The 11,261-nt window shown below is 41.1% G+C and overlaps 1 protein-coding gene across 1 annotated transcript in view; it reads left to right on the top strand.

Annotated features, from left to right (window-relative positions):
* si:ch211-202p1.5 (uncharacterized protein LOC103909337 homolog) overlaps positions 1 to 11,261 on the top strand; it is a 24,023-nt gene that overhangs the window by 2,535 nt on the left and 10,227 nt on the right. Inside the window, exon 2 of the mRNA XM_048601441.1 lies at positions 6,077 to 6,251. Coding sequence (XP_048457398.1) covers positions 6,077 to 6,251 — 175 coding nt within the window. The remainder of the gene's footprint in view (positions 1 to 6,076; positions 6,252 to 11,261) is intronic.

Here is an 11,261-nt window from a genome sequence, read left to right as displayed (position 1 = left end):
CACCTTGTTGTCTCGGATTCTCCAGCATCTGCAGTTCCTACTATCTCAGCTTCATACTTGTGTCTACTTGATAACACTCTCCATTCCTTTGATGATTGACAATGAGCTGTTGAGGTAGTAATTGGTTGGACTGGGTTTGTCTAGTTTTTTTATGGTTAAGACATGCCTGTACAATTTTCCACATTGTTGGAGATGCCTGTATCATAGCTGTACTGCAACAGCTGACTAGAGGATGTGGCCAGTTCTGGAGTACAAGTCTTCAGTATTACAGCCAGGATGTTCTAAGGCTCATCTGTTCCTATATTGCAACAGTATCTACATTTCATTGTGAAGGTCTGAGATGTACCAAGGTCATAAAAAGATGCTCTATAAATGCTTATTGTTTCTCAGAAGAGGAACTGTGAGTAATGTATCTGTGTTCAATGTTACTCAGAAGATTGTTTCTTTATTGCAGAGCTGTTAGTAACAGACTGAATAGCAGATGCATAAGAGCACAGTAACAGGAGAAGGCCAATCAATTCTGTCATTCAGTTAGATCATGACTGATCTGTATGGTATTCACTTGTCTCAGTGTGGTCTCCACTACAATAAGGAGATCAAATGCTTTGTAAGACGTTTCTGTTCAGTTGACAAGACAAACTCGAGCTTCAAGTGGGCTTGTCACTTGAATTCTCCACCTTGAGGTCACTCTGACATCCCTGTCCTTGACCTGTTGCACTGTTGTTGTGAAGTTCAACATAACCTTGAGGAGCTGGAGTTCATCTTTTGATGAGGCATTTGATAACCCTTGGGGAGTCAGCATTGAGTTCAACGGTTTCAGACCATAATCCTTAGCTCCTGTTTTGTTTTCCTGTCGTTGCTCATTTTAATTTTTTGCTACTTGTTCCTGTACCAGCTTTGTGTCTTCTCTTACAACAAAAACAAAGTTGCTTGAAAAGTTCAGCAGGTCTGTTAGCATCTGTGAAGGAGAAAACAGAGTTAACGTTTTGGGTCCAGTGACCCTTCCTCAGAACATTGTGTCTTCTCTTGCCTCATTGCCATTCTCTTTAACCTTGGAGGACCAACTCTTCTGTCATTCAACCTTTCCTGACTGTCACAAACTCACAGCCTTTCCTTTTGAACTTGACTCACCCACACTCAAAACATTTCAAACTTGTGCCATCTTTAAAGAAAGGGCACAAACCTGAAACGTGAACTCTATTTCTCTATTGATGCTGTTGAGTATAGCAAGCATTTTCTGCTTTTATTTCTGATTTCCAGACCAGGGAGAGGCGATGGCGGAGTAGTATTATCTCACAACTATTAATCCAGAGACTCAGCTAATGTCCTGGGGACCGTGGCAGATGGTGGGATTCAACAAAAAAAAAACTGGAATTAAGAATCTATTGATGACCATGAAACCCATTGCCAGTAACAATGCATCTGGCTCACTAATGCCGTTCAGGGAAGGTAATCAGCCATCCTTACCCTGGTCTGGCTTACATGTGACTCCAGACTCACAGCAATAGAGTTGGTTCTCAACTGCTGTCTGGAATAACCAGGCAAGGCACTCAGTTCAAGGGCAGCTAGGGACGGGCAATAAATGCCGGCCAGCCAGCCACGCCCATGTCCCACAAGTGATTAAAGAAAATCCACTGCATTCTGTTTTTCGATTAGTGTGTCTCAACTCCATTTATATTCCTTTAGTTCTATACCCCTTGACACTTCTACCTAACAAATATCTGACCCTCTCAGTCATTAAAGCTCCAATTGTCTCCCAGGTTCTGTAGATTTTTTGGGAAGAATCCCAGATTTCCACTGACGTTAGTGTGAAGAAGTGCTTATTACCATCACTGTTAAATGATCTTTTTCTAATTTCAAGATGATATCCTGTTGCTCTGACCTCCATTTGCTAAGTGGATTGTTTCTATCTGGCCACATTATTGGATCTATTTAACATTTCTGAACCTTCAATCAAGTCCCCCCACCTAACTATAGCTGAGAATATACAACTTTCACATAAACTAACTCTTCAAGCTCCACTATTGTCGTGGATTGGTTGACAACAGTGATCTCATTATAAAGATATCTTTGCACCTCTCCCCTATTTTACTGAGTGTGTCAACTTACCTAAAGCTAAAATAAGGAATGGCTCTTATTTCTGGCAAGAGAGCTCAAGAGTAATTAAGCATTTGCAATAATGCATAGTATACTGTGAGGGTTGTGTTGGAGAGAAGATCCCTGATATTATTTGACTGGGATTCCTGCAAGTTTGGAGATGCAGAGAAGTGCAGCACAAATTCTAAGGCATCAGCCAATGCTCAGTTGGTAGCACTCCTAGCCTTGAGTCAGTAGGTCATGGGCCCAAAGGTTAAGCACATCTTCAGGTTGACACACTGTGGCAGTACAAAGGGATCGCTGCAGTGTCAGAGGCAATATCATTCAAACAGTCGACTAAACTCCCTCAGATGTGCATAAAAATCTTAAGGTGTTCTGATGCAGAGCTTGAGATTTCTCTGCCGAGTCCAGCCCACTGTTTGTAGGAGCCTGTTTTATTCACTCATTGGATGTGAATATCGTTGACTAAGTCAGCATTTATTGCCCATCCCTAGTTGCCCTTGAGAAGGTGGTGTCTTCTTGAACCACTGCAGTCCACCTGCTGTGGGTTGACCCACAATGTCGTTAGGGGATTCCAGGATTTTAACCCAGCGACATTGAAAGAGCAGCGATATTTCCAAGTGAGGATGGTGAGTGGCTTGGAAGGTACTTGCAGGTAGTGGTGTTCCCATGTATTTGCTGCCCTTGTCCTTCTAGATAGAAGGAGTCGTTGGTTTGGAAGATGCTTTGGTGAATTTCTGTGGATTTTGTGGAAAATGCACACTGCTACTACAGTGGTGAGGGGACTGGATGCCTGTGGATGTGGAGCCAGTCGAATACTCTGCTTTGTGCTGGATGTTGTCAAGCTTCTTGAATGTTGTTGGGGCTGCACCCATCCAGGCAAGTGGGGAGAATTCCATCACACTCCTGACTTGTGCCTTGTCGATGGTGGACAGGCTTTGGGGAGTCAGGAGATGAGTTACTCCCTGCAGGATTCCTAGCCTCTGACCTGCTCTTGTAGCCACTGTATCAATATGGCAAGTCTAGTCTGCTCCTGGACAATGGTAACCAGAAAATAAACTTACTATGTAGAGATTGGCTTCAGGGCATTACAACAGTGACTGCCTTTCAAATGTGACTGTAAAGCACTTTGGGTTGTCCAAAAGAGATGAAAGGGCCGACATGGATTCCAGCTCTTTCTTGTCCCATTAATACTAAGAAAGAGAGGAGAACTCTGAGCAACCGACACAGCATGGATCGTTGTTATGTTGTGAAATAAATAGCGAGGAATTATATTGAGAATTAATCAGAGAGCCTCAAGCAGTGAATGCTGTATCAATTTTCATTCGACAGTTGGTGTCATTTCACTGTTCTGCTGCTGCTACCGGAACACCAGAATTAGTTGCTGTAAAAAGGATAAATTAGCTTTAGCTTCATCCAGAAGCAGAGCTATGCTCGGCAAATCTGTGTACTTCATCCCATCTCTGCAAGACAATGGGGGGAAAGGCTCAAATTCAGAAGGCTACTCAGACAGTTTCCATTTAGCTTTTGCAGATGGCGATTGTTATTTCTGTATCGTTGCACTCTTCCCTCGGAGAGGAGCCTGAGCTAATGGAAGGATTTGCAGACTACCAGGCTGCAGCATCAACATTCCTGCCATGTCTGTAACCACTGAACCATAATCTCCTGCCCTCATACATTCCAGTCCTGGGACATTTCTATTCTGCTGTGACAGCCTGTGGCAGTAATTGAACAACACAGCACATACTACCAAAGTGACTTACTGTGGTAAATAGTATTGATGTGTTTAAAGGGAGGCTGAGTAAGTACATGACAGAGAAAGGTGTGCACGTTGGATGTGATAAACCCTAAAGCAGGAGAAAGCTAGGACACAGTATAAACACCAGTAGATACCAGTTGGGCTAAATGGCCTGTCTTTGTGTTATAAATTCAATACAATCCTTATACCCCGCCAATAGATGTTTCTTTGGATTCAGGACTGGAATCAAGTGAGCAGGCAAAGATTCTTTATTGAATGAATTAATTTCTGCAATGATTAGAGGGAATATATTTTTGTCACGTGGCTCTGACTGTCAACCCATGCCTTTGCGCTGACTGGAAGGGATTCTTCACCTGATTACCCAGCCTGTTTCATCCAATATCCAACCTTCCTTTCAGAGTCACAGTCAATGTGGCTCATTGCAGGTAACATTGGTGCCATATTAAAGTCACTTCTGATCCATTGTTGATCGTGTAACCATTAATCGTTAAAAAAAACACACCTGCTTCACTAATGTCCTTCAGGGAGGGAAATCTGCCATCCTTATGGTCTGGCCTACGTGTGACTCCAGACTCACAACAGTGGGGTTGACTCTTAACTCTAGGTAAATAGGGATGGGCAATAAATGCTGGCCTAGTCATTGACACCAACATCCTGTGAATCAATAATTAAAAAACATAGTGGCTATTTGGCCCAACCAACCCATGCAACTCCCCTTCAGTGTCCTCCTGTCTTTCTTCATCTAAATCCATCATCTTAACCTCTATTCCCTCCTCCCTCATTTGTTTGTCTCTCTTCCCCTTAAATACAACTGTTCTATGAAATTTAATCTCTCCTTCTGGTAGTGATTTCCATATTTTTATCCTTCTTTGGTTAAGGATGTTTCTTCCAGAACCCCTTTGGATCTCTTGGTGACTATTTTATATTGAAGGTCTGTGATTATGCTTTTCCTCACAGGAGGAAACATCCTCTCTGTATCCAATGTATCAAAATATTTCATCATTGTAAAGGTTTCTGTTTTAGGAAGCTCCTCAACTTCTGTTTTTCCAAAAGAGAAGCAAGACCAGTTTATCAATCCTTTCCTGAGATGTTCACCCACACATCTCTGGGATCATTCTTGTTAAGTTGCCTCTGGTCCCTCTCCAGTGCCTTCATAGTCTTTTAATAATATGGCAACCAGATCTGCATTCAATACCTAAGCGTAATTTAACAAACATGCAATACTAGTTTAACACCATATTCCCCCATGTTTCACTTCTATCCCTCTAGAAATAGCCCTGGCATTTGATTTATTTTGTTAAATTATCTTGTTTGTCAAGTATTTGTACTCCGAGATTCCTTTGTTCCTCTAACTGATCAAGACTTCCGCCCAATAAATAACCTTCCTATTCTTCCAAGATGCATCACCTCATATTTGGACTTCATTTTCCAATTACTTACCCATTCTGCATGTTTATTAACACTCTTCTGTAATTAGTTGCAGTCCCTCTTTACCTAGCTCTGGTGTTGATTCCAAAATTAGAAACACTGGCCCAGATATAGTCGGAGGTCACACGACATCAGGTTATAGACTAACAGATTTATTTGTAATTACAAGCTTTTGGAGCGCTGCTACTTCATCAGGTGAAGTCTCAGAGTCCAGATATAGGGAGGGGATGGAGTAGTGGTTATGTCACCGGGTTATATATCCAGAGACCCAGGCTCACATTCTGGAGATATAGGTTCGAAAGCCATCAAGGCAGATTAGTGAAATTTGAATTCAGTAAAAATCTGGTATAATGACAACCACTATTGATGATTGTCAGTTGTTGTAAAAACCCATCCAGTTTACTATTGTCCTTTTTAAGGAAGGAAATCCTACCAGATGGTGGAATTTGAATTCAACAAAAAAAAATCTGGAATTGAGAATCTACTAATGAAATCTACCGTAAAACCATTGCCAATAAACACCTATCTGGTTCACTAATGTGCTTCAGGGAAGGAAACTGCCATCCTTACTTGATCTGGCTTACATGTGACTCCAGACCCACAGCAAAATGGCTGACTCTTAAGTACCCTTGCAATCACCTAGGAAGCTGCTTGCTCAGATTGGGTTAGGCAAAAGATGTTGGCCCAAAGTCATCAGTACCTGTATGCTGTGAATCAATGTGCACGAGATTAGAATGAAAGAACCCAGTCTATTCTAAGTGCTACCCTGATACTTTATTTTTGTCGCCGCAGGTAATTCAGAGCCGCTTGCTGCAGACTTGGCTGGATCAGAGACGGAGCGTGATCAGGGACTAGGGGAGGTCCACCCATCTCTACACAGAGAGAAACGCTGTTCCTGCAGCAACATGCAAGATACAGAATGTGTTTACTTCTGCCATGTAGGCATTGTTTGGGTCAACACACCAGGGTAAGTGACCCCTGCAGCTGATTAATTCAGTCGAATTTCTTCCTTTTAGCCTGTTTCTAGGAAGCTGCTGGTAGCTTGTAATTTGAATATTCTAATGTTTTCCTGGTCAGCCTCCCACCTTCCATCTTCTGTATACTTAGCCTTGTCCATATTTCATCTGCTCATGCCTTGACTTGCTCCAAATCCTGGTCGTTCATCAACCCCTTACTCAGCAATCAACATATAGGCTTCCAGTCCCAAGTTGAAATTCTAACTTTCAAATCTTTCCATGACTTCACCACTCTCTATCTCTGTAAACTCCTCAAGCCCCCTGAACCCACAAGGATCTCTGTGGTCCTCCAATTCTGAATTCCAGGCATCCCTGATTTCCATTGTTGCATCACTAGTGGCTGTGCCTTCAACTGCCTGCACCCTAACCTCAGGAATTTCCTCCCTGAATCCCTCTGCCTCGGTCACCTCCTTTACAATGCTCCCTAAAACCCATCTCTTTGACTCAACTCTCATTTTCTGACCTGATGCCTCGTATTAAGTGTCAATATCAAACTGCATTCGATACGCATCTGTGTTTGCTGTGTTGTGTTCCACATAAATGGAAGTTTTGTAGCTGCAGGTGATTTCCTGCTTCTGCTCTGATTTAGTTCCACTTCAAACAAGAGTGGTGTGTTTGCTTTCAGGTAAATAATCTATAAAGCGGGCAAGTTATTGCTAAACCTTTATAAAACAGTAGTTAGCTTCCAGCAGGAGCGCTGTATCCAATTCCGAGCATCGGATATTTGGGAAGATGTTGAGCTCCTGATGAGATCAAGATCTTCTAGAACTAGGGGCCAGTGTTCTACAATAAGGTGTCACCCACTTAAGACAAAGATGGGTGACCATTTTTTTCTGAGAAAGGATGTTGAGCTTTTGGAATTCTCTCTTCCTCAAAAGGTGATAGAAGCAGAGTTCTTGAATATTTCCAAGGCAGAGGTAGATAGATCCTTGATAAGAAAGGGGATGAAAGGGTAACATGGGTGGGCAGGAATGTGGACTGGTCGCAACAGTCATGATCTTATTGAATGACAGAACAGACTCAAGGGGACGAATGGCCTATTTGTGGTTTTATGGAGTAGGAGGGAGATGGGACTTGTCTGAATGGGGAAGCAATGACCTAGTAGTATTTTCACTAGACTAGCAATCCTGAGAATAAAAACCAAAAGAATTTACTGTAAATCAGAAACAAAAACAGAGATTGCAAGAAAAGCTCAGCAGGCCTGGCAGCATCTGTGGAGAGAAATCAGAGTTAACGTTTCGGGTTCAGTCACTGGACATGAACCATTAGCTCTGCTTTCTCTCTCCACAGATGCTGCCAGACCTGCTGAGATTTTCCAGCAATTTCTATTTTTATTATTAATCCCAAGACCCACGTTCTGGGGACTTGGGTTTAAATCCTCCCATGGTGCATGGTAGAATATCAATTCAATTAAGTATCTAGTGATGACCGTGAAGTTGTTGCTGATTGTAAAAAAAACATTGAAATTCTCATCTGGCTCACTAATGCCCTTTATGGAGGGAAACTGCCATCCTTACCTGGTCTGGCCTATATGTAACTCCATTGGTTGACTCTTACACTGGCCTTTGGGCAATCAGAGATTGGCAATAAATTCTGACCTGGTACATCCTGTAAATGAATTAAAAACATCAGTTGATACACAGACATAAAGGCCTATGCTTAGTGGTTCTGACAATGTTATAGGAGCTTTACACGTGCCCCAACTCCCTGCGCAATACGTCCCTAATCATGAACACATTGCTGGTGTCACGTTCACATGCTCCTCGGAATCCTGACAATTCTCCAATGTTGTACGCTAGAAGCTAAATTCTTTCAGAAAAACTCCAGGCATACGATTCCTAGCTTTATTTCAAGCAGTCATATGACATTGTGCAGCCCTCAACCTGACCCTGCTCACCTCTCCGCCACCACCACCAGACCTTCTGGCTGACTCTATTTATATTTAAACACTGTTTTGGAAAACGTTGAACCAAATTTTAAAAAAAGAACTCAAGCAGAGCATACAGATGCTGCAACTGAGAAGGAAAGCTGGGGATCAAATTAAAATATCATAAGCAGGCGAAAAATGAACTTTGTCGTCAATATAATTTGATAAGATATTTTCTAATCAATCTGTTATCACACAATTCTGGAGTAAGGAGCACTTGAACCTAATCCTTCTGGCCCAGAGGATGGAACAATACCCCTGCACCACAAATACCTTCAGTGCATTTTGGTGGCTGTTTTCCAATCAACGTGTTCGGAGATTCTATTACTCACCTCTGGAGCAGGTGGGTCTAGAACCTGGGCCTCAGAAGTAATGACACCACACTTTCCCACAATAGCCCTTAATGCATTTTAATACAATTTAAGTAATACAATTTGCTTATTAGTTCACAACAACCTTCTGCTTTGTTACCTTTAATTCTAAGGTAATGTACAGTAGAAATTGCTGTTAATGCCTAAATATTTAAAGGCATAAAACCATCAGCTTGAAATGGTGCACTTTCAGGTCAATTGGAAATTAACCATAATCTTCATTTTTTAAAAAAATTTGAGCAGAAATTGTACTTGTTTAACAGTGTCCTTTTTAATCAGCTCAGCTCTGATTTTTTGCAGCTTAATGAATGAAATTTTTGAATGTACAAGTTGCAAGTCACAGCCTTTGACTGAGTGATATTTTCACGTGTAACGTTCTCAGTGTTACATTTATGAAGTGACAGTATGAAGAGTGACATATTCAGGTGTATTTATAGGTGTAGAAATAGAAATTTCTGGAAAAGCTCAGCAGGTCCAGCAGCATCTGTGGATAGAAATCAAAGTTAATGTTTTGAGTTGAGTCACCTTTCCTCAGAACATGAGCTGTACAGCACGGAAACAGACCCCTCGGTCCAACTCGTCCATGCCAATCAGATATTCTAAATTAATCTAGTCCCATTTGCCTGCATTTGGCATTATCCCTCTAAACCCTTCCTATTCATATACCCATCCAGATGCCTTTTAAATGTTGCAGTTGTCAGGTTTACTTTCTCCGTGGTATCTGCTTTGTCTCTCTTCCTCCCTTTTTAAGTGCTGTTGTTTTGATCTTTTTCTCAAAGTTCCAAAACAATGAAACAGCTTATAGAACAGCAATTACTGCTCCAAACATTCGAGTTAATCACCTCCAACACTGACAATACCTCAAAAGAGCAGTTCTTTTAAGCCGCAATTTTTTCCTGTCCTTCATAAGTCAAAGCCGTGAAGATATATAGATCCATTACAAGTATTGAGCTTCTGCATTTTAACTTTCTTATAGACTCAAATACACATGCATTTGTAAACTACGGACATATACAAATAGAAATGCAGACAAGGATGAACACTTACGTACATCAATCTCAAACTGTTTGCAACGTTTTGCAGGATGGGACGTTTTGTCTGTGGACTATATTTAAAATCATAGATCAACTTTCCTTGTATTGAGGTATTTTTGTAATGGTGTAATTATATCTTCTTAGCAGCCAGGCATCTGTGGAAGACCACAGAAGTATCGCTGCAATGTACAAGTTGTGCATTGTGTCATTACAGTGAGAGTGGGGAGGAAGGAAGAATGCAGATGCTGAGAGTATTTGTTCGTTTGTACGTTCAGTCTATCCTTGGGGTTTCTGCATAATGTCGAACCTACTGCAATACAGACGGGAATTGATTTTTCATTTTTCAGAGACACTGAGGGAAGAACATGTAATGAGTGAGACCACACGTCCTTTATAAAAACTTTTGTGTGCTTTTCCTCCAATTGAAAACAAAGATAAAACAAAATATGTATTCAACTGGAGAATTTTGTAATCTCAGGACAATGTCAAGCAATCACATCCCACTAAGTACATTTGAAAATTCAGTCACAGTTGTTAAACATTTAGGATTCTCTCAGGGGTGGACAGAGTAGATGCTTGATGACTTGAAATGTCATCAGAAGGTATTGATTCTGAAAAAGTTAATCCCAAATTTCCACTGACTCCTCGCAGTCTGATGGTGGTGAGTTCCACACAGGCCTTTGCGGGGGGGAGTGAATGTGTTTTATACAGCTCTTGAGAGTCTTAGTAATTATGCCTGACTAGTCTAAGTTAAACTTATAGCTAGAATGCGATTAACTCTCTCATTAATAATGTTATAAAGCAGGGATTGACACCCCCATGGCAAACAAAAACTGAAAGACACAAAGAGGAGCACCTTGCCCTATAGTCTGTGAAAGGAATTTGAAAAGTGATATAACCTGCCTTTCAGCAACTTCTAGTAGTTAAATAAAACAAATCTCTGACACTTACTTCACAATCAACAAGTAACAATTTATTTATCTAACTATAACAGTGAACAAACTAACTAAACTATTAACAAACTGAATAAACCCCGACAAGCTACTAACTACTCCTGAATAAAATAAGATTCTAATATGCTGTTCCAATAAATACAAGTCCCACTTATATAAAATAAAAAAAGTAAATTTAGTCTCGAAATTACAGCCAGATTACATGTCTTCCGGAATGTTCTGTGCCTTTTCCATCAAATGCTCTGTCAGGAACGCTGTTGGACTTTGTTCAACTGCCTCCTTCTTTTATAACCTTGATGACCTATCAATTTCTTACACTAGGACTGGTCCTATGTTGTCAAAACCATCAGATTTAAAATCAATTTGTCTTTGGTATCTAAGTGCCTGGATCAAATTGATTGGCTAAATTCAAAAACATGTTGTCTTAGTAACAAAATAAAACTGTTGCTTGGCCTGCTAACTGTATGGCCTTTCAACACAAATGCTTCAATTTGGGTGCCCTCTGTGTACTAGCAAACTTTCAAGCTGCTGCTCACAGACATCCATTTTAAATCTCTAAGCATTGATAAAGCACATCACCCTTTAAAGGGACAACACAATGCCTCCCCCACCAGCACCCCCACCTCCAACCCCAGCATTTTACGGACACCAAATTCTAACTTCCTGCCTCCAATCC

This window comes from Rhincodon typus, chromosome 9 (genome assembly GCF_021869965.1).
Source record: "Rhincodon typus isolate 14 chromosome 9, sRhiTyp1.1, whole genome shotgun sequence".
Lineage (NCBI taxonomy): Eukaryota > Metazoa > Chordata > Chondrichthyes > Orectolobiformes > Rhincodontidae > Rhincodon > Rhincodon typus.
The sequence above is the reverse complement of the archived record's forward strand: the minus strand, read 5'-3'. Positions and strand labels throughout refer to the sequence as shown.